The following is a 24,381-nucleotide window of genomic DNA, read 5'->3' on the forward strand; positions in this document are numbered from 1 at the left end:
ATGTGGTAGTACAAGGGGACATGTGCCCCCAAGTCCCCCTAAGATTATAAATAGTGTGTGTGATTTTTTTTTTTTTTTTCCGAACAATTTGTGTTGAAAATGTAAGAGCTTTTGACAGGAACTGTTTAAATTCTTTGCAAAAATACAGTTTAAAGTAGGTGGTCCAATGGCTAAGAAAAAGCTGTGGATATCAGTATCTGGACTGTGATACTCATCTTTTCTTGAACTTAGAGGCCCGCACCGTTTGTGGTTTGTGCAGTGAGATTGTCTTTGGGGTTTTTTTGTTGTGTCATGCAAGGGAGATCTTGTTTTACTGGACATGGCAAACTTCACCCAATAATAATGAAACATCAGCTCTGTTAAACAATTTGGGATTTACTCAAAGGCACGGGAGCAAGCACGTTATAATCCACAGAAATAGCGTAAAATAACTTCTCTCATGCCTTAGTCGTTCTTCTGACTCTGTTTAACATCAAAGGTATCTTTTTGTACGTAGGCTGTGAAACACCTCGTCCAGTACCAGCCGTAACAGGCACAAAACTGTTAGTACATTTACTTCATGCTTTTGCCAAGATCCATCAAAACACTGGGATAACTCTCTGTATGTACTTCATAGCCTCTTTCAGGCATTTTCCTGGATGTTATCCAATGAGCATTACCAGATGTTATTACAAACAGTCAAAAACAGTGTTTCGCCATCTGTAACTCAAGACTGAGTGTCGGTGTCCTAGAATCTGAGCATCTAGGATATGGTAATATAGAAGTTTAAGCATGAGCTCTCCTAGATAAGTGTCCTGGGGAGTATTTTGTTACTATTGATCATGAGGCCTACGTTATTCAGTATAAGAGAGGGAGAGAAGTGATAATTACTGAATAAGTTGAACATTCAGTGTATACATTTCTCAGAATTTGGTGAGAGAAATGAAAAAGTGATTTTTTTTTTTTCTGTTACCAACAGTGAAGTATTCTTGTTTCTGTGGCCGACTGGGAAGAAGAAAGCAGCCTAGGCTTCCTAGGCTGAAATTCTCTGAAGAATGCGCAATTAAATAGATAGTTCGGAAGAAGGCTCCACAGGGTCTCATGAGCACACCAGTTTGGGAGGGAGAGGAGTCTGTTTCCAGCTCAAGAAATAATTAGCACCACAGGACTTGTTTATTTAGTGTGGAGAAAGACTAAGAGGAGTAAGTTCTTAAAATAACAAATTCTCTCTTTGTGAAACAGTGTAGCAGTGAAATTGTGGTCACAGATTAAAGACATTAACTTTGTTTTGGGAATTGGTGTTTGTTTTGGTAATGTTTGGTTTGGGGGAAGGAGGGTTGCTTTTTGCTTCATGTTTGGACCCCCTCGTGTGTGCTGATCTGGATGCGCAGTGCGCTCGGCGGTGTGGCAGAGAGAGCCTGTGCCAACCCCTGGTTTGGCTGGTGGATATAGACAGAGGTGGGCACTGTACAACCGACTCCTTTTGAGGGCTCTTGGGACCCCGTCTGCCTTGTGCCAGGTTGGCAGGCCTGGGGAGCAAGAGCGAGGTGACAGAAGTGTCAATGCTCAGTGCCCTACGCGGTGTGAGGCGATTCCACGCGGAGCCAGCTCTTTTTCCGGAGTTCCTCTGGGCTTAGGGGTTGACTGTGAAACTGCAGGTTGCCCGTTTTGCTCCTGTGGCCGTGGGAATCTGGGACTTTGTGGATTCAACTCTTGTGGTCTGAAATCTGAAAGTGGTGGCACTCCAAATGTGTTCTACTTGCAACAGCTGGAAGGGAAGAGCAGCCTGGATAGAGCAAGGGCAGTAGCCAGGCAGCTCAGAGCATTGACTTATAGAAGGTGTGCAGCAATATAGCCCAGTTGAGAGTTGCCCAGGGACTAGGCTTGAGTGCTATAAAATCTGAGAGATGACCAGATTTTTCCAATATGGGTGTTGTCAGACCCTAGGGAAGTCTAAATGCAGACTAGACACAAGTGCCCTGAACAGCACTGACGTCCTTGAGAGTGTTTAAGGCAAAGGGAGGGGAAATGAGGTCTTTCCTACTCGCTTGTCTTGCATGTGTGATCATCGTGAACAGATCACCAACCTTCTTTGGTAAGGCCCCTCTGAGGACAATTCAGGTTTCCCTTCCTGTCACTTTCTAGAAACTGTACCCAGAAAGCTAACAAACGGGGAGGGGGAATTGCCACTTTCATATGTCTTGGAGAGACTTGAACTGGCCCCGATGACTTCCTGTTGTAGTAGTTGTAATTGTTAAACAATCATTTATATTTGCCTTGTTGCATCTGTTGTAATAGTTGTGGGTGAGTGGAGAATAAGGACATCCAGCAGGAAGTAAGAAAATTAATGTGCTTTCAAAAATTTCCTTGTATGTTTTTTTTTCTTTTAAAATTAAATTTTTTTAGACAAAAAGTAGTCAAAGGTGTTTTTGTAGGAATGTCTGTGTTCATAACTTTTAAAATTTATTTTTCAAACCTAGATCATCGACAAGGAGATTAATCCCTTTGTGGACAAGTGGGAAGAAGAAGGACAATTCCCGGCACATAAAGTATTTAAAACCCTGGGACGGGCTGGATTCCTTGGTGTGGATAAGCCAACAGGTAGGAGAGTATATAACTCCTGAGTATTGATGTTGATGGTGATAGACTCTACATTATTTCAAATTGCTTTGGCCCCAGACCAAAACATGGTTTGGAATTCAATGCAAAGTTTACTTATATTCCTCAGGCACAGGCGTGCTGGTTACCAACGGTGCAAATACAGAAAATAATGTTGCTGAGTGCTCAAGTTGATAGTGTCCTAAATATAAATGTTAAAAAACAACGTGACTGTTATTTTAAAGTCAGTGAAATGAATATCATGTCCATTTTCAGCATACAATCTGTATAATGACTTTTTTTCTGGCTTCGGGCACGTATGGAATAATCTCAATCTTCATTAAAGAAACCACAGTTTGAAGGCATTGAAAGTGTTGTAAAATTTGGCCTATTATACTTGCTTAACCCGTAACCTCTACATCATTGTAATGTATTCTGTCTCGCCATTCAGAAGATGAGGTTTTTGTGGGTTTTAGGCTGTTACATCCTAGGCAGTCCTTAAAATGCCCTATTCTAGCCTACAGAAGCATGTACCGAGCAAGGAGCTGATGATACACACAACGAGGACAGAGCAAGTTTCATGTGTACGTATATATATTAGTGAGGAAAAAAGTCAAGAAGTGTGGAGGGATAGGAGATACTTCTGCTCTTCAGCGAAAATACATATTCCCTTAGTTTTTTTGTTTGTATGGAAGGTAATATATACTTTTTTTCTTTTCAAATGCTGTTGTTAAGTGTTTCTGTCAGAATTCTATGTGTTTTTTCCCCTATTTTCTTATTGGTGGTTAAAAAGTTTAAAACACAAGCATGTTGTGTAGGCAAACCTTTGACAATTGTGGTGAATTCAGAGCAGACCAAAGTGACAACCTTTGGACAGTTAACTGCAGATAATCATCTATATGGAGCAGCTCACACAACCATAGCTGTACCACACCACATCGTTATGTTGCTAAGGGACAGGGTTTGAACTGTGGAACAAATTATGTCTTTTTACCACTTTCAGGGGAGATTTTTCCTCTTGAAATGAACTTTCATATTCTTATATGTTCTGGTGTATAAGGGTTTTTCTCTAGCTGTTCAGCTGTTGGGGCTCACAAAACTGTTTAGCTGTGATTGCCTGACAAATCCAATTACGTCTGAGCTGGTATTTCTTTACAAAAATGCTGACAGTTTGAGGTTTTACTTAAGATCTATTTAAAGGACAAATAGGATTACTAGGGGAGGGAGAAAACCACCTCTACCTTCTGCTAAATTGTTTGATAGGCAGATTTGAAGTCTGTCTCAGTGGAGTCTCCTTTACACTGTTGATATTCATGTTGGTTGTAGTTGCGGTGCATTGCATTGCTGCCAGGATGCAGCCCCATCTTGTTCTTATATGCATCTCAGGGCATGCAGAGGCCTCGGCTGGGGTAAGGAACCTAAGTGCTGAGCATAAAACCTTGTGGAGGTGGGAACTTTGTATAACAATTACAAAATAGCTAGGACACAAAATAACGTGAGTGAAACCTAGTGAAGAAGAGACTTACAGAGGCTAAGATGGGCACAAAAGGTTGCATGCACTGACGACACTTGTTATACCCATGATTAAGAGTATTTTAGCCTTGGCTTTGACACTTGTATCTAGCTGTTGATCTAATTTGTTGGGCCTCTGCAGCTGCATTTTATAAGACCTATAAAAAACTGGATAAAGTTCTCAGGGACACATGGTAAGTCTCAGCTCATCTTCTGGAGCAAGATATTGTTGGGTACAAAAAATGCATCAATTCCCTGGAAGGTGCTGCTTTGGCAGCATTCAGTTGTGCAACAGAACGTCCCCAGATCCAGCTTTGCTCTGTAACAGTATGGTACCACCAGGCACATCCTGAAAGTCCTGAAGCTTTCTTGCGATGGTGAGTGAAAGAATCAGGTGTGTAACAGCACAGCCTCAACAGCACAGACTTTGGCAAAGACTGAAATTCTTCATCCTTCTACAAAGTATTTAGACTTGCTATGATTGTGCTTACTGTGTACTGGTAGTAGTACTTTAAAAAAGAAATAACATTTAAGAGAGATACCTTTTATACTCTGCTTAGCTGCTTCTATTATGTAGCTGCTATGTGCAGAGGAAGAGAGATCTTGAGAGATTTGAGGAAGCCAAGAGCAGCCAGGAGTCTTGGAGGGATGTTGGGAGATGTCTGGAGAAGTTAAATTGGTTTGAAGAGAGCAATTGTGACACAGAGCTGTGTGAGTAACAACCTGCCCTACTTTTTCTTTCCAGCACAAACCGAAATTATAATTGTCGGGTTGTATCCCTTCAAACCCAGATCATAAAGCATTCTCTTTAAAGAAGACTAAATTTTTCAAGTGAGTTCACTTTAGTAGTGACTGCAATTTTGAAATGCATTTTTTTCTCAATTTGTTTTCCCAGGTCATTCTATTGAGTACAGTTTTTTTTCCCTTTTGAAAAACTTTGAAGCTTTTTGATTGGACAGAAATGGGTCACAAACTTGTTTTGCTTAGATAGAAGGAAACATCTGTTGGAGGTCAGATTTGTTGAAACTGGACTTTTTCCTGTGTAAACATCGTTCCCTTTATGAACAATGAGTTGCTTAACGGGAGTCACGTTTTTAAAAGAATGTGCCTTACATGTGTCCCTTATCGTTGGAAACTTTCTCTCTGTGAAGAACTGATTGAGGCACTATTTGTATTGCAAAGGCTCCGTCAATTCCCACCGTATGCAGTTATGGGCTACAAACTTGTCAAGAGTTTTCCTCTATGTTTTTTCACAGTTGTTTACAGTTCTAATGAATATTTGCTGTAGTACAGTAGTTCAGGATGTCAGTTGGAGGGGTCATGTAAACTCTGTGGGCAAGACTGAACAACGTGCCCATTATTGGAAAATCCTGAAGATGATCAGTGGATTTAACTTACTACATCGTCTGGTCAGTCCTCTGCCAGAGAAATGTTTTTCTTTGAAGTGTTTCTCTGCTCTGGTATTCTTTACACACCTCAAAAATACTGCATACGCTGGTTTTCGTTGAGAAAAAGTGTGTGGTGTTGTGTTACATTAGGAAATTCTTCCTATTAGTGAAAAACATCCTGAAAAAGTGAACATTGTTTATGCATAAAAAGTGTCGTTTTGCAGAACCACTCAGTGCAGCCTGAAGTATTTAGTTTGAGGAAAAAAAACCTCTCAATATCTCTATGTACTTATTCTTCTTCTTATGTGTTTACTGTGTATTTCTCCTCAGATTATAAAGTTTCTGGACTATTGAGGTACTGACAGACCCAAAACTAAGGGCAGAAAATATTAGGGTAGGCAGCAAAAGTATTTTAAACAGTCTTGGTAGCTGGCCATTTTCTGTTTCGCTAAGGGAAGTGGGCAAGACGTATTCTTTGAAGTGTTTTATGTACGGATTAGATGAGATATGGGAGTAAAAGCTGAAAAGATCTATGTGGTCATTAGTGATCTTATGGTTTATGAATCAAAGCCTTGGCTGTTCCTAAATTTTAGGACGCGTTGCCAAAGGCACAGGCTCAAAATGTACTGTTATGTGCCTGCGTATGCCGACACAGATGATTAAAAGCTGGTTTTGTCAGCTGATGTATATGTAAAGGAATCCTGTAAAGGCTTGGGAAAGCAAAGAGAGAGGGGAGAGAAAAGTTTGCAAGACAGCAGTGTCTGCTGTCCTGCGTATTCACATAGCATCACTGTGAGACATGAGTGACAATGATGCCCGCTCTGGGTATTTCACTGGTGTTTTCATTGGCAGTCCTGTAGGAATATTTAGCAGAATGCTTTTGCACGTGCAAACGATTATGACGATATATCCAAATAGTAGCCTTCATTTATTTGTGTCAAACACTTAGCAGTGCACTTGCAGAAATATGTCCTTAAACATTTAACAAAAATCAGGAAACTATGTGGTAAGACTTGTACATGGATAGGAAAGTATAGTTTTACACTATCTCTTTCCCTTACTGCTGGCATATATGCTGGATACGGACTGGAGAAAGTAATAGGCGGTACATTCTTGTCACTTGAGACAGATAAGCATCTGATGAAACAAAGCAAGTGTTTCAAATGATTGATTGTACTGTAATTGGAAAATGATGAAATATCTTTCCTTAAGAAAGCCTATTTAATGCTTATGTCTGTGTGTTGAATGTGGCAATATAGATCTAGACTATCCTCTGAGGTTAATTTTGCTTGTTTTCTTCACAAGTGGACGTTTCTTTGGTAAGATGAGACTTTATGAGAGTTTGGTAGTGGAGAGTCACTTGGAAAGAGTGTGTGTGGTTCTTTCTATTTTTAATTTTCCCGTTCTATAATACTAAGCCTCATTATTATATGGAATAAGCAAAAGAAGGACCTGGGATGAGGCTAAAAGGGATATATTTGTCAGAAAAGAATTCATTTGCCCAAAACCATATCTGTTTGGCAGGAGTGGACCAGCTGCAATGCTTGTGCTTGGTTTAGTAGATTTAAGCATAGCCAGTTAAACTAATTCCTTGATCTCTTTCTCATTTACAAAGGACTGGGATAGTAGTTAATTAATAATAGTTGCACTCTAAAAGTTTGAGAGAAGCCGTTGTGCCATGTTTTCAGATACTGGTAAATCAGCACGCTGAAATGTTTACCAGCTATGAGGTATACCTGGTTTGCAATCAAGAAATAATTTTGATAAGCCTTTAGAAAACAATAGACCAAAATCAGTCACTACTGTATTTGAATCAAATAGATTGACAAAATTCATGATGGATGGCAGTGGTTTGGAGACCTTAATCGGATAAGTATAAGAAATTTGAGGTGCTTATCTGAACTTAATTTGGTGGACTGGATTGAAGTCTGAGGAAAACAGGTTTTGTATGTGTACAGGTAAGTTCTGTGTGGGTGAGACTTTTTTCCCCCTCCCCTGTTGTGAAAAGCTGACAATTCAAGTCTTGTCTAGCATCTTGCAAGTGCAGGATGAAACGCAATTGAAAGTGGTAAGGGGGAGACAGTTTGTTTGCTGCATTTCACAGATCATCAGATATTCTTGATCAGACCAAGGAATTAAGTGCTTGAGTTCATCTTTGTTTTTTCTTGACTCTGCACATGATTTGGAAACACAAGTACTTCATTCTTTGCGGCTGCTTACCTCTGGGAATAGTTTGTTCAGCTATCAACAGCAGTTTTGTAGAAACACCCAGCAGAGAACAGACCTTCTGAAGGACGACAAGTCTTTGTGGAAGAGATAATCTTCCTTTACACGTATTGTCGGTAGAGGGATCGGATTAGTTCCTGGATTCTGCTTTTGCACTTGAGATAAGGCAAATCCCTACACTTGTGGCTTGTAACACATGACACAGAAGTAATTCATCCGGTTCAGGTACATATATACCAATACCTTAGGGGCAGATTAGGAATCTCTGAAATCTGGTACATTTACCACTGGTAGTTGCAAGTTATGTCAAAACGATATTGAGAAAGAAATCAAAAATACTTCTTTCCTGGAAGAAATTAGAAGTGTCTAACTGGGAACAAAATGCTCAGCTATGTATGTGCAATTAAGCGCTTGATGCGCGCTTCTGTCATGCCAAATCTGCTTATCGCAGCCTTCGTAGAAACCGACAGATCCATGAGGTGTCTTGAAGTTGACTAGGAGCGCTTAGTCTCTGGTTGTAGCTAAGAGACAGTTACAAACAGCTGTCCCTGTTCCATCTCTATTCGCACAATGTGTGGGGTGGTGCTCCAGGTGGTGCAGGAGAGTTCATCCTTCTCTCTTGAACTTGATTTTAAGTTAAGCATGCACCAACTTGTGTCCTTTCTGTAAGGCTTGTTAATGAGGTTTCAAGGTTGCGCAAAACTGTATGTGTTCATATACCAAGTATGCATCTGTGAGGCAATGGAGTCCAGAAATAAAGATGGAAAAGTAAAGATACAGCTGTGATATTGTTGGAAGGTCATACTGAAATGGTTTCAGAGTGAGAACCTCAGTTTCCTGAATCCAAATTGCAGTCTTATCTACTGCCTAACTGGTTCTGTCTTTTTTTAATGTACTAATGCCTCAAGCTTCAGGACAGATGAATCTTATCACTACCTAGAGTTTTCTCTTCTCCCGAATGCTGAAGTTGGAACAATAATAGTTTTCCTACTTCTATAAAAAAGTGAGAAGAGGCCTTGCATACTGCTCTGAGGTCCAGGTGCTGAATCGGGAGCCAGATCTAACCTGTGAGAGAACTAATTTGACTAGTTGGCACTGAACTAGACCAAAGCCGGATGGTATTTCTCGACATAATATCATGATAAAAAACTGGAAGAAGCAATCAAGACTCTTAGTAGTGTCTTGTGATTGTTTATTTGGAAATTGGCCAGCTTCAGAAACTATGGACTAAACGCACTTAGATTGAGTTGAATACTTCAATTAACTTTTGTCGCTTCTTTTTTTCCTGTTGTGGGGTGTTGTTTTTGTTTTCCTCCTGTTCCCATGCTTCTGAAGGTCTCTGTATATATAACTTTGGTTTGAATTTCCTGCAGTTTTGTAGAAAATCCTTGGATTTGGGGGTTTTTGAAGAGACAAATTTGGTTAAAAAAAATAATCTGATGTTCTTAATCTTATAATTGTGAATAGGAAAAGAATACGCACTAAAGAATAGATTAAAGAAATGTGAAACATAACACCTGAAAAGAACATAGAGATTGAGATGTTATCAAGTAAGACATACTGTTTGGGAATTTTGTTTAAAGGAGTTGGAGTTTATCCTTGTACTTCTGTGGACTGAACGGCAAGACTGTCTCTTGACAAAGCATGGGCCAATAAATGAGCTTATACTAAAATAACCTCAGTATTATAAGTCTCCTTAATTTACACATAACTATTTTTTCCTGGTCTCAAAAGTTTGATGCTAGATTCTTGACATCTGTCAAATACCGAGATGGCATAATCGAAAAGCTTTCTGAAAGGTATAAATGCACCTTTTACGCTTTGAGACATGTCAGTACACCGAGCGTGGGAAAATTATCTTTGTGAAAGGTAGGCTTGATTTGCTTTTACCTGCTCACTTTTGCATTGTTAACTGCCAGGAGTGAAGGTTGATTTCTTTCCTGGGGCTGAAATGAGGAAAATGTTGTGAAACAGCCGTTCTGAGGTTGACGTGGAAAATCTCTGAAGACCTATTGACTTGTCAATGCTTGCACTTCCTGTAGGTCAATAACAAAATCGCAAACTTTGAATGACATCTGGCTTGAAGAGAGGGTTGACAAGGTTGCAGTAAGTCTGCATTGTCCTAGATAAGTGTTTCTATCTCAAACATTTGAGCAAGATAAGAAGCTGGTGTCCAGCCTGCACAAACCAGAACATATGTAGCTGAATAAAAAGAAATAAGGAAAGGAAAAGACAAGAAATGTGTTTAGTTTTGACTCTTCTATTTGGATGTAACAGTTCTAATACCGAGTGACTCAGTTCATGCAAAATCATAAGCATCATTAATAATCTAATCCCTGAAGATCTTGCATAAGCCCTTAGTCCCTCCAGCATCGGTAAGGAAGTTCGGAGGTCCTAGTACCAGTGAAGTGCCTTTTTATACAAGTGAAGAACAAGTCTTGGCACTATCTTTCTCCTTTTCTGACAGATGGCTAACATTGCAGCCACCTTTGTGAATCTTGTCATTACCTTTGCAACACAGCTGTAGGGCTTCCCCTGTTGTAAACTGGACTCCTGGGGATAGTGCTAATCCTTTTTGGCATTTGTCCCAGAAAGGAGGACAGGCAAAGGCATGGACTCAGTATTTGTGAATCTGAGTGTGACAGGCAACTGGCTTACAGGATAAGTAATGCACACAATGTTTAATAACTTCATATGCTACATGGTAATAAAAAGATGTGAGGAAAGGATAGTGATATAAGAAATTTAGGTCCTTGGAGCTTAATGCTTAGATAAGGTTAGAGCTGGCTATTTGCAGCTTCCCTATTTGATGGATGACTACAAGCTAGTTTTGAGGTAAAGATGCAGAGAACTAAAATTACAGTGATTTTAATCATGTTGCATTGTGTGGAATAGGTATCGCCATTTCACAACAAACCTGGAAGTTAACCATATGAAGTGGGAAATGAAAAAATAGGTTTCATTCTGAAATACTTCAGAAGTCTTTTAAACTAGCCTGAGAAATGTTTGAAGCCTATGTTCTGGTGTTTTGGCACAACCATACTGAAAGTCTTTTATAGGCTTAGTCTAATAATGCAGTGTTTTGTAGATTGGTGGTCAGTCCAAACAATCAATCCAGGTACCCGCAGTTTCTGAGTTGATTAGTAAACGTTAAAAATCTGTGAATTGTTTTTGAAGTGAAGGTATGTTGGAGGCAGGAGTGAGTGATGCTTTAAAACTTCAAAACTTGTTCTTTTGGCTGTGATAATCTGACCAGTGCAAGACAACTGTCTGACTCATTTGTGAGGAGGTAAACAGCTGTTTGGTGCCATCATAACTTGAATTGCGTCATTTACTATGTGCTTCACAACTCTGGAGATTGTGTAAATTCACAAGTGGGGAGTGCAAGCTGTGTCTGGGTGTAATGCATACCCAATATTGAAAAGTAATAATCTGACCTGCATAGTACTTTGCAGTGATAAGCATGATTGTATATACATTATAAATTTATATATATCTTGCAGTAAAGTATGTTTCATTTTACACATGCATTTTTATAGAGAGAGAGGGAATTTTCAGTTATTTTAGTTGTTTTAAACTTCTATACAACTTTAAAGAAAGAAATATCCATCAAATGGTGTTGGCCCAATGTTGCCCAGTTGTTTGGTTTTAGCGTGTTTCAAAGGCCTGTCCTTGCTTTCTGTGCAAAGTTCATATTTCAAATCTTACTATTAAAACCAACACTGCTGTAGCCCAATGCTGAGATATCATAAGCAGCAGTCAGGAGACTTGCTGCAACGGGGAGGCTTTCTGCCGTGGAAACTTTTATTTCTTTTTCTATCAAATAATTGCTGCTGCTGCAAGGATTGCTGATGGGAAAGCTGCTGTGAGATGCTCCTATGTACGTCCATCAAACTTCTGAATACATGGAAACCTGCACCCAGATTTGGAGATAGCAAGGGATTTGGGTTAGCCCTGCTGCATGCGTGGTTCCCTTGGGCAGAGGACAGCGGTCGGTTTGCCACGCAGCCGTGGAGCTGGGTCTGGGGAGCACCGTACCCCCCTGGTGCACCTTCCTGACCCCAAAGCTTTGGCGGTCACGTGCTGTGCGTCCTGGTTGTCTTTTAGGGCACTTCACTCTTTAGCTAAGCAGAGTTCTTTTGGGACTCTTGCTGTTTCCTTCACAGGGATAAACAAAGTGATAAATGTAATATTTTAAGTGCTTATGGTATGGGCTGATTATTCGTGAATACTCACCAGTTCTGATCAACTTTTTTTATTCTTTCCCAGATTCATTTTTTTTGTGATTTTTTTTATCCGCTCCAGAGGAGTTGTGTTACGTTGTGCCTCCATTGGATGAAAAAGGAGCTGTAGATTTGTGTTAAAAACAACACCACTGTGACTGTTATCCATACCATCTCGCTATAGCCTCTGACAGCCATGCATAGGCACAGCAGAGAAGCGTGGGCTCTGCTTCTCCTGCGCCGCTGTTACGAGAAGCGGCATCCCATTCCCCAGCATTACTCTGAAATTTGTTGACAATTACTCAATTTCATAACGTTTCCCAGGAGCTGAGGGATTCGGCAGTGCCTCAGGGCTGGCAGCCTCCCAGGGAAAAGCCAGGCTGAGCTGTGCCCAGAGCTTGGACCTACCAAAGGGAAGTTGTCTCTCTGTCTGACCTGCAAGTTTTCTGTCCCAGCTAGGGCTCAGGGTTCTTGCCTGTTGCATGAAATTATTTAATCTGGAGTCTTCTGTACACCACTAAATGAGTAATCATTATTTTGGCTTATTTTCACATGAAAATGAAGAGGTTAGCCTACAGAGGGTGGAAGCGGAGACAGATAGCCTGGGAGGAATACAGAGAAGCTGTAAGAGTGACCAGGGATCAAGTGAGGAAGGCTAAAGCCCTGAAGGAATTGAATTTGGCAAGGGATATAAAAAGCAAGAAGAAATGCTTCTATAGGTATGTAGGAGACAAAAGGAAGTCCAAAGAGAATGTAGGGCCCCTCCGGAAGGATACTGGTGCTCTGGTTACCCGGGACATAGAGAAGGCTGAGGTACTCAATGAATTTTTTGCCTCAGTCTTCAATGGTAAAGCCTCTTGTCTTACCACCCAAGCTGTGGAAAGAACTAGCAGGGACTGTGAGGATGAACCACCGCCCACTGTACTTGAAGACCAGGTTCGAGAACATCTGAGGAACTTGAAGGTGCACAAGTCCATGGGACCTGATGAGATCCATCCGCGGGTCCTGAAGGAACTGGCGGATGAAGTTGCCAAGCCACTGGCTATTGTATTCGAGAAGTCGTGGCGGTCTGGTGAGGTCCCCGATGACTGGAAGAGAGGGAACATAACCCCCATTTTTAAAAAGGGGAACAAGGAGGACCCGGGCAACTACAGACCGGTCAGCCTCACCTCTGTGCCTGGCAAGGTCATGGAGCAGATTCTCCTGGGAACCATGCTAAGGCACATGGAGAGCAAGGAGGTGGTGGGTGACAGTCAACATGGCTTCACCAAAGGCAGATCGTGCCTGACCAACTTGGTGGCCTTTTACGATGGGGTGACAGCATCGGTGGACAAGGGTCGACCAATGGATGTCATCTACCTGGACTTGTGCAAAGCTTTTGACACTGTCCCGCACGACATTCTTCTCTCTAAACTAGAGAGGCATGGGTTTGATGAATGGACCACTCGGTGGATAAGGAATTGGCTCAATGGCCGCACTCAGAGAGTAGTGGTCAACGGCTCAATGTCCAAGTGGAGACCGGTCACAAGTGGCGTCCCTCAGGGGTCCGTGTTGGGCCCGGCCCTCTTCAACATCTTTGTCGGTGACGTGGACAGTGGCATGGAGTGCACCCTCAGCAAGTTCGCCGATGACACCAAGCTGTGTGGTGCCGTCGACACGCTGGAAGGGAGGGATGCCATCCAGAGGGACCTTGACAGGCTGGAGAGGTGGGCCTGTACCAACCTCATGAAGTTTAACCAGGCCAAATGCAAGGTCCTACATCTGGGTCGTGGCAATCCCAGGCATAAATACAGACTGGGTGGTGATTGGATCGAGAGCAGCCCTGAGGAGAAGGACCTGGGAGTACTGGTGGACGAGAAGCTCAATATGAGCCGGCAATGTGCTCTTGCGGCCCAGAAGGCCAACTGCGTCCTGGGCTGCATCAAGAGGAGCGTGGCCAGCAGGTCGAGGGAGGTGATTCTCCCCCTCTACTCTGCCCTCGTGAGACCTCACTTGGAGTACTGCGTCCAGTTCTGGAGTCCCCAACATGAGAAGGACATGGACCAGTTGGAGAGGGTCCAGAGGAGGGCCACGAAGATGATAAGAGGGCTGGAGCACCTTTCCTATGAGGACAGGCTGAAAGAGTTGGGGCTGTTCAGCCTGGAGAAGAGGAGGCTCCGGGGTGACCTTATAGCGGTCTTCCAGTACCTCAAGGGGGCCTACAGGAAAGATGGGGAGAGGCTGTTCAGGAGGGCCAGTTATGATAGGACAAGGGGTAATGGTTTTAAAATAGAGGGAGGTAGATTCAGGTTGGATATTAGGAAAAAATTTTTTACTATGAGAGTGGTAGAACACTGGAACAGGTTGCCCAGAGAGGTGGTGGATGCTCCATCCCTGGAGACGTTCAAGGCCAGGTTGGACAAGGCCCTGAGCAACCTGATCTAGTTGGAGATATCCCTGTTCCTTGCAGGGGGGTTGGACTAGATGACCTTTGAAGGTCCCTTCCAGCCCTAACCATTCTATGATTCTATGATTCTATGATTAAGGATTATTCATGGGTCAGAGTTTTTACAATTAGGTTCATCGCCCGGTTTGTGGAAACCATAAGTGGTCTGCCAAGCAGACAGCTTCTCAGGAAAGCACTTATATATATGCTTAAATGCTCTCTTTTAAGGAAATAAGATTTGAGAGTGCCCTTCCTTAAAAGAAGAAATAAATCTAGAGTGTAAGTTTATCCAGTCATTTGAAATCTGTCGTAAAATAAACATTGGGACTTTCACATGCATATTCCTGGCAATTGACAGTCCACTAGAAACGCTGGTGCTCATTGGCCTGTCAGCTGCTCCTCAAACCTTTGATCAGCACAAGATACCTTTAGCCCTTTGTATTTAAGTAGGTGCTTAAATGCATTAAATGTCTTATTGCTTTGGTTCCTAAGGTACATGGTAGTGAACTGATTGCCACTTGATATCAGATACTTACCCTTCAGCTGTTTCTTCTAATGTAAGCTACAATGCCCAAGGAGAACAACACAAACTCCTGCAAACTGTAATCCAATACAGAGAGGACATTGATAAGATATGATGAATAAATAGCTGTTTTTCTTAGAATTTTGAATGAAAACAAAGGGAATTATTTGATTTGTGGTCGAGTTTTTCAGACTTCCTTTTTTTGTGCACCTCATAGGACCAAAAAAGAATGTAAGCAAATGTGCCTTTTTGAAGCTGCTGAGAGGTTTGTTGATTTGGTTTTTCTAGGTCCTACTTGGGTAAGATGCTCTCTCTGCAGACTAGCATCATCATGCCAGAAGGGTAATGTAGTAGTCTTAGTGATTTTTTTTTTTATGTGGTCTCCTGCATGTTTTAAAAGAATGATGCTGAGATTGTCTTTAAGTGGAAATACACAGAGTTAACTTTCAGAGCAAACTGGATCAGGTCTCACTGATCTCTGTGGGGAATGGGTGCACAATGCAACGTGAAAGTGAAGGATGGGAAAATACCACAACCCCAAGGCTTTGCAAAACAATATCAGTCTTCAGGGGTGGAAGGAGCACTGAGCAGGACTGGGGCATTAGGTGTGCTGGGCAGTTTGTCGCAGTCTTTCCTTTGCGGTGTGGTGCCCGTGAAATCTGAGCAGCTGTCTCAGTCAGTTATTTTGCAGCTGACCTAGCTGGCGGAGACATTGGGAGGAGAGGCGTCAGAAGTTTATTGGGTCAGAGGTTGGGGAACGAGCATGGGATAACGGGTTTCGGGAGGAAAGGAGCCGCGAGGCGATGTGAAGGTTTGTTTAACGCTTTTATTCCGGGAGCATTTGGTTTTGTGCTGTCAGTTTGAAGTCATGGTCATCTGGAGGCAATACAGCTTCACCCTGTTTGAAGAGGAGAAAACAAAAAATAGGAGGAGAAGTGTATGTCAGTTTAAAAAAAAAAAAATTGTGAAAAGGCATGCTGAATTAAAACTCCGTTTTTTAATTATTTTCCTTCTGTCCACTCAAGAAACTCTTTACCTTCATCTTCCAGGCTTTTTTCAGTAGCATGAAGAGCTTGAAGCCTTTTTGGAGTGCAGAGAGTCATTAAAGAGTATCTAAGTATTTGAAGGGTTGGCCAACCGTGGAGGACAGCGTGAGAAGGAAAGTGTTCATCTCAACATTAGAATTGCACATACACTGAAATTTAATACCACTCTTAATACCACTTTTCTGTTTTACAGAATCAGACTTCAGTGTCAGGCTTTTTTGTTGTTGTTGTTTGTTTGTGGGTTTTTTTTGTTGTGGTGTTTTTTTTTTTTCCTCAAGGAAATGTGTGGGAGACCATTTGGGACAGACAAAGTATTTCTTGCAGGACAGTGGTATTTCCTGAAGAATATGCCTGTTTGTTGCCTTTCTGCCTTTCCTGGGGTAGCCCAGAAGACCTAGTTGCTTGGTCGTCTCTAATGCAATAGCTATTGTTTCCCGTAAGACCACAAACCCGCTCTGTGGTCTTTTCTGCTCTGGGAGATGTCTTCAGTGCTGGGAAGCAGGAGCCAGGAGCACAGCATGGCTCTGGAGGAGCATAGGACCTCTGGAGCACCATGAGCTGTGTACATGCGTTTTCCTTGAGCCTGTGAAACTGGAAGAAAATGTGCACTTACCCAGAACCTCAAGCATTTACACATTAGCTTCACTCGTACAGCTGGACAGGGAAACAAAGGGTGGAATAAATGGAAAATTTCCTTGAGTGAGTGTCATAGGGAGAAATATTCAAGTTTTTATGGCATCATGAAATGGTTTAAAAATCTCTGAAGGTGACTTTAGCCAGAATTTCTCTGCTTCCTATTCTGTACGTCAGCAGAAATGAAGGAGACTGTTATGCTCACCCTCACTTTATTATTCAAGAACTGGGGTCTCTTGGTGGAGTCGAAGATCAGTGAGTAATAAGCCCTCTCAAAGAATTTTTTTTTCTTTTTACATTATGCATAACCTCTGAAACTTGTCCCACAGAAATAACAAGAAGCAAAGTTGAATCCAGAAGCTATTACATACCTTTGTCAGTGGTGGGACCATCCACAGTCACTTCAGGGAGAATAACTGTATTTCTGACCATCAGCTACTCACTCACTAAGCTGGTAGATACAGCATTTCACAGCTTCTTATACTCTGTGACCTCTACTAACTCACTGATACCCTCCCAGATAGCACATTTAGCACTGCTTTGTGTGCTGGGGTCTGAGTGTGGTATGGTTTAACCAGCACGTAGGTGGATTGTAGCAAGTAGGTGGATTGGAGCTTTAGTCCCAGCAATGAAGTTGTAGTTTTATGCCAGAAATCTGGACTTTATCACATGACGTTAGTACCCTTCTGGGCTGAGATGTGGTTATAGGATGTTGGTCAGCCTGCTTGAGAGCAAGTTCGCCCTTTGGTTATGGCAGACACTGCTCAAGGGAGGTTTGTGCTCCTCTGGATGGAGTTTGATGCTTCACTGAGACGCAATGAGTGCTTTCCTGGTGCTTTGGTTGGACAGTGTGGGTTCTACTGTGTAGTTGGAGAGGAAGACGTGACCTTGAAGAGCTCTGGAAGAAGGTCCAATTTTCTTAACTGAAACATTTCTCTCTGCCTATTGACCTGTGGGGATCTTTGCAGCTGCAGGGGTATGATAGAAAGTGATGAGTGCTCTTACCCACTTGAGAGCTCCGTGGTGAGCCCCAGACAAGGCTGGGCTCACATGGACACCCCCTCAGAGCCCTCTCCACAGGCTGATGGAACACCAGAGGGATGAAGACATCAGGCTGCAGCCAGCTGATCCAGAGCTAGGGGGTTTGGAGTGGAGCGTGGCAGAGCCAGGGCTTGTGTGGAAAGAAAATAATCTCCTGGGGAACAACTTCTAGCAGGAAAAGATTCGTTCCAGGCTCGGTTTTGCCAGGAATAAAAAGCTCAAGTAATTAAAAAAAAAAAAACAAAACAAACAACCCACAATGGATACTTCAGCTTTTCAGGATCCTCCCCCCAGCCCAAGAAAGGAAGCTTTTAATTTTTGCATTTCTCTCCTTCATGTATTCGAATGATTATGATCATATTTTTTACAGGTCATTGCTACCTGTATTTGTTCTCTAAACCTTAGCGATTGTTTTCAGCCACCTCTGTCTACTCGTGTGTTCCCACTGAGCCTCTTTTCTCTTTCTTCTTGCCCTTTTTTTCCCTCTTAAAAGGATTCAGGTGGTTCCTTGGTTACTTCTCTAACAACTGCTATTTGCTGTTTCTTCCTTTTTAACGTTCTTTGGAAGGACTGAGGGTAGTAAAAATATTTTGCAAAAAACTAATGATATTCTGGTCGTAAGGAGGAGAAAAAATATTCTTTTATGATCAGATGTTCTTCACGTTACTAAAGACCTTAAGGTCCTGAAGGCTGAGGAAATTGAGGCTTTTTTTATTATCTTCTTGCTGTGGATTTATTTTTCAAAGCCAGTACCATTTAAAAGAAATTTAGACAGATGAACTTTGCTTTGTGGGGAAAGCTTATTAAAGATTAAGTTGCATATTTTTTTCTTGAACTCATAACATGCTATATTTCTTTTACATAGGACATAAGACAAAACCTCGTCTTTTGTTTGTTCTTGCTCAATAACCTTTTCAGATAGAAAAGATAAATGATGGAAGATAAATAGAATATCTTACTTCTTTGTCATTCTAGTACGGATTTGCTTTCCAAGTATCTCTTCTCATAGCTGAGCAGTTCAAGCTAAATCCTGGTATCATGGAAGTCCATGTTTATAAGCCAAAACAAAAAACCTCTGAATCCATTTTACTAGCTTTTTAGCTTTGTTTGTTTGTTTTAGGTAGAATACTGAGGGTGTTTTCCTTTGTTCTTTGAAGAGAGCAATTTTCTCTTCTGTAGCTGATGGAAAGAAGTTGTTAGCTGAGCTTGTCACTTGTAGCAAGTCAGGAAATTCTTTCCAGTGTGTCCAGATGCTTCCTGTGCACAAGGCTGGTGTCATACTTGGCACACGATTAAAAAAAGAAAAAAATCACACTCAGACTGCTTTTTATTTTGCTTTTAACCAGATCCTTTGGCACTATGGAGGGAGGACAGCATTGCTGGTTGGACAGTTATGCTGTGCTTGGGTTTGGAAGAACAAAAAGGAACCATGTAAAATGTAATAATTTTGGGTTTTTTTTTAGCTGTTGAAAGCCTCCCTTGGCTTTCTTCTCCATGCCACCTGTATACTGTCCTCCTTGGAATAATAGACTAATTCATATTGTGCACATGTCAGGTTCTGCATTGCTAAAAAAATAGTTATTGCAGCTGATGCTCATAGCAGTGTAGCAGGGAATTTGGCTGACCATGATATATCCTCTGACCCCTTTGTAGATTGTATTATTCTCTTTACATGCCGCTGCATGGGAAAAGTTGTGTAGACCATATGTCCTGGTTGTGCTTGTAAAACCTGTGGGCAGGTGGCCCTGTAAAAGAAACGATGATGCATTTGCTACCTTTGGACAGGTCTCTCCTGGACTCCCAGTCACTGCACTAATGAGGTGTCCAGATAAACCAGATTCTCTCTAGTAAAAACACTTTCCTACGCTTTCTCCTTATCTTCTTCCAAACACAGTGGTGGGAATCCCATCCTCTGTTTCTGCCCAAGTCATACCTGGATGTCATCAAGTCCCATAGACCCAGAGGAGGATGTGGAGAGATGAGCATGCAAGAGGAAACACATAGCAGGAGGAAAATTCTTTAAGTAGGAATCATCTCAACAGGAAATGTTCTGCTCCTTCCAGCAAACTTGCTTTGTAACTATTTTCAAGGTGCTAATTTTTTTTTTTATTCCAGTTTTGCATTTATTTCTTGCTACTGAGAATCCAGTTTCTTTTCTCCTAGGAGAGAGATGTGTATTTTGACTTTTTTGAAAACTTTGTCTGCTGTTATTGATCATCAGCTTTGAGTCACCAGCAGATCCTTAATGTACAAAAAAGTTATTCTGATTTCTGCTGAGTGATGCTTTTAAACCTGAAGGAACCCTCAGTTTTGGAGATGCCCACTGAACGTGCTAATGCAAACTGGTGTACGCAAGGACTGACCTGGTTCATAGACTCACTGCATTGTGTAACCCCTGAGCAACTCCAGGGTTTTCAGAGTTGCACCTGTCTGTGATAGATCAGAACCTGGCCGTTATGCGATTTCTGTTAGGGAAAATGCCAGTTTTCTGTTTGGAAACAAGAGAAACAGAGTGGAAGAAAATTTTTCATGCTTCCTCTGAGGATATTTTTGAAGCAGATTAGCTGCGTGTCTGAAACATAAAATGTGTAAATGTAGAGAGTTCCAAAATCTTCCAACTCTGATCCTGCCAAAGCTTTAACAGGTTTTAATTGCTCCCAGATTTAAGGCAAGGGACTTTAACACAATCTAAGATTCCAAAACTAAAAATATGAGATTATTAACATTGAAGATTTTTACTATTGCGGTGACCATTATCTAGATCTATTAGTATGGTGTGGTTTCTGCAAGGAGAGATGTGGAGCAAAGTGGGAAGGGTGGAGAGGGTGGGACATGCTGGGGTGTGCCTTTTGCCTGTGTGATGGGGAATCAGGAGACATCAGATCTTCTGCACTGCTGCTGAGCTGTCTGGAGCTCATGCTGAGTACTGGCATGCAGGTGCTCTGCATGGCTTTAAAATGTTTTGCCTGGATTTAGGTAGATTTGTGTTTGTCCCTTGATGTAGATCATCTTCTATTGATAGATTTAGTGAGGAAAGACTGGATAGAGAGTGGGTATGTTGACATGGCTGGTAGCTTTGGGGAGTGGACCTGCCCTTGCCTGCTGCTCCAGTGAGCGCTGTAACAAGCTCATCTGTAGTGAAAGATGGAGAAAAACTCCAGTAGTTTGTCCTGATGACACCACACTCCATTGGTGTCCTGATGTGCAGATGGAGCAGCGCATGTGAACGGTGGTGATCTCTAACAATAGCTACCATCATCCCCTTTGCTGGCTTTTGAATGAAAATGCTAATAGTGCTTAAAGCGAAAAATCAATTGATATGTTAAAATAATTTTCCCTTTCTTTTAGTATTTTATTGATTCAATGGGTAGTAGTGAGCTGTATTCTGTAAATGCCTCCACATGCTGAATGATCTCATTTTCCATGTGGGAGTACAGAATAAACTTCAGAACACAAAAGATTGCATGAGAAGGTGGCATTCATTATACAAAATTACCATCAGAAGGCAGATTATTACACAGAACATTCCTCTTGACATTGTGAAACAGCTTTTAATTTAATTTTAAGTTTAATTTGACAACACTCAGAAGTAACCGCAAAGCTCTGCAGTTTAATTTCCGGTAAGAGAATGTCTGTAAAGGTAGTTGTTGAAGCATGCTAACAGTTTTTTTGGGAAAAGGAATTTAAATATAAGTTCTGCTGAATAATAACGAAGAGGAGCTTAATTGAAATCAGTAACTTTTAGTCATAACGTAGCTCAGTGAGAAAAGGTGAAATGGAACAATACCCAAATTCTTCTCAGAGTCTCAAATATCTACTAGCTGTGAAGCAGTTAACGTCATGGCCATCCAAATGTAAACATAAAAGTTTGAAAAAAAAAAAAATTGACGTTTAGTTAATGTATTGTTTAAAAAGAAAGAGGAAAATTAATACAGCAAATAAGAGGAGAAATCAAAACTTAATGTAGATAGCAGGCACCAATTTGTCTGTGGCCACAGCTGCAAAATGTGCAGTAAAGCAGACAGTGATGAAGTGAGGCTCATGTTGTGCAATTACCCCTGGCTTTGGAGCCACACAAGCCCTTACGTGATTCCTTTTTATCTCTATTTATGCCAGAGAAATACTGGTTTATTTTACAAGGCAAAAAAAAAAAAAAACAACTCAAGAGCTATACTTGCAGACTTATGAAAGTGGGATGGAAACTCTCCTATGGTCATAGTTATTTTTGCTTGTGTCTGGAGGCCATGGCTGCGAGCAGAGCTCATGGTGCTGGGTGGCTGGAAGATGCCCACACGGAGCTCATCTGGCCTGAGCCAGCTGCCAGGAGGAGGCTTCACAGCTGGGAGCTGAAATGCAGAGGTGGCAAAGGCGGTCTGGAGCAGAGCCAGAAATTAGACCCTGATTTCAGGAGGCTGGGTAGCTGTGATGAGCATAGGAGATGGGAAATTCCAGATCATGATGGTTTGTGTTTGCTTTCAGAAAATCTTGGGGGAATTACTGTAGAACAAGACTCTAAAGACCTCAGCAGATGAACCATGCAGAGAAGTGCTTACCCTCCAGCATCTCCTTACGTACCTGCTTAGCTTCCCCTCTCCCACCCCATTTTTGTCTGTGATGTTTTTCAGGCAGATTATTTGTATTGTAAGAGTGGTTCATTTCAGAAATATGGGGAATGTTTTTAAAACATTGTGAAATGCTCTTGCTGCTCAGACAGCAGGCTGTGAAATCATTTGGCAGGGGTGTTTTTATTTCAGCTGACCCTGAAGAATCTGAAGGATACCACAAATGCATTTTTGCGTCAGCTGCAATTTTACTCAGAAGTAATAAATTGCAACCAATCAGGGCATCATTTAGGGTAAAAAATAGCTCAATGGTACAAAATCATTCTAAAGTGCAGGGCCAGATGAAATATCCACGATCAACATAGGCTTTGAACTCATCGTGTTTGTCAAGATGGGCAATAGAAAGCAGAATCAAAGCATTGCTTTTTTATTTTTTTGTGAGAGATGCGTGTCACAACCTGCTCTGCAAAGGACACGAACTCGAGGGATTATAGTTGAGCTCGTTTTCAAGACAATACTCTGTGAAGACTGTATGTCAGCATCATCTTATTCTTGCAGCAGTGCTTTAAACACATGCTGCTGGCTGAGACTCTCAGATAGTGGCATTTAGCATCCTTGTTGCTTACCTGGGCCTTTTTATCTACTTAGGGGCAAATATGGCCTTTGTTTAAATAACCGCTGTGCAAGATAAACTTTCAAAGGCCTGAGCGTTGGTCACTGTCTTTTTCCTATCAAACATCAGTGAGAGTCGAGCATGTATTTGCAGTTTTAGTTTTTTGAAAATTGAGTTGTAATTAGAAAAAAGAAGCCATGTGATATATACTCTTCCTCTTTGTTTACTTCCTTGGCACCTCTTTCCTTGTTGGTTTCCAAGAAAGCATTCAAGCTGCCTTGAACCGTGTAACAGATCAGTCCGTCTGCCCTGAGTGTTTACGTGCTGTGGATCTCTCTTCTCTCCCAGAACAATTACAATGCAGAGTAAGGGGAAGGCAAGAGAGGTGGTGAGTCCTGCTCGCGGTGATTTTAAAGGCAGTGTCTTCACTGACTTTGAGTGCTGGATTAGAGGGCAGGAAACATCTCATGCGACTTTGTGTAACTGAGGGAAGCTCCCTCAGCCCCCTGTGGATGTGCCAGCTCTGGGAACAGGGAGATGTCACCATATCCCCTTCCTTGTCCAGAACAGCTTTTAAAGTTGGGGCAGGGTTTTACCCATGATGAAATGACACTGGTGCTACATTGGCTGCGGTGGTGATCGTTGGGAGGGAGGGGGACATATTGAGAGCTGTCATTCTGAAGCTGTGATGCGTTCTAGCTTGGTTTCCGAAAAAAAAACCCAAAACCTAAAAAAAAAAACCCTCATGTTTTTAAGTGCTCAGTTTCCTTTAATACTTTTGCATGTTACCAGGCTTGGCCAGATTAATTCAAGGTCCCAAAGATAACTGGTTCCAGCATGTCTGAGAAAGTCATTAAAGGGTGAGAGGAGCGAGACAGGAATCAACGCCACCGAGAAGGGAAACAGTGTTGTGAGCTGAAGTTGTCAGCTCCTTTTGCCTGATACCTGTCTTACCTGCTCCCTTGGTACCAGGTCGGGCAGCTGTTTGAAGCTGCTCACCCCATGTGCTGCTTCTTGCCCAGTCCAGGGGCATGGAGGGGGAACCTGATGGTGCAGAGCTCTGAGGAGCACCGGGCAGTGGGAGCAGAGCACCTGGAGCTCTGCTTTGGGACAGGATTTCCCTTGACACGATGGCAAAAGATACGACAATCTGATTTTTTTTTTTTTTTTTCCTTTGCTGGGTCACCAGGCAGAGTAATGATCATCACTGATGCCATAAATATTTATGAAAAAAAATCCATCCTATCTTCTGCTTTCGCTGATGTTTTTTATCCTCGCTCTTTCTCTGGTTGTTGTCAAGTTACCTGTCTGATTCATTTTTCATCATATATACTCCTCACTTTATGCTTGTGGGTGACTGTGATGTTGCATATATTCAGATTATTGTGAGAAGAATTATTGTACTATTTTTGGAGGAGTGCTTTTTTGCTATATATTGCGCACACTGGTAGTAGAGTGTTTCTATATTGCTTTGAGGTGGTATGTTACTATTGTCAAATGTTGGTTTTTTTTTTCTGTGTTAGTTACACAGCAATAAAGCTTTTTTGACATTTTAGGAAAAGTTTCATTGTAAGGAAATCTTTATAAAGCCATTTTCAGTAGCTGTACTTTA

The 24,381-nt window shown here is 41.7% G+C and overlaps 1 protein-coding gene across 1 annotated transcript in view; it reads left to right on the forward strand.

Moving 5' to 3' along the window:
• LOC104384328 (putative acyl-CoA dehydrogenase 6) overlaps positions 1 to 24,381 on the forward strand; it is a 90,825-nt gene that overhangs the window by 12,090 nt on the left and 54,354 nt on the right. The window contains exon 2 of the mRNA XM_086614963.1: positions 2,460 to 2,580. Within this exon, the coding sequence (XP_086471089.1) occupies positions 2,460 to 2,580 (121 nt within the window). The remainder of the gene's footprint in view (positions 1 to 2,459; positions 2,581 to 24,381) is intronic.

Source organism: Tauraco erythrolophus, chromosome 7, assembly GCF_009769465.1.
Source record: "Tauraco erythrolophus isolate bTauEry1 chromosome 7, bTauEry1.pri, whole genome shotgun sequence".
Lineage (NCBI taxonomy): Eukaryota > Metazoa > Chordata > Aves > Musophagiformes > Musophagidae > Tauraco > Tauraco erythrolophus.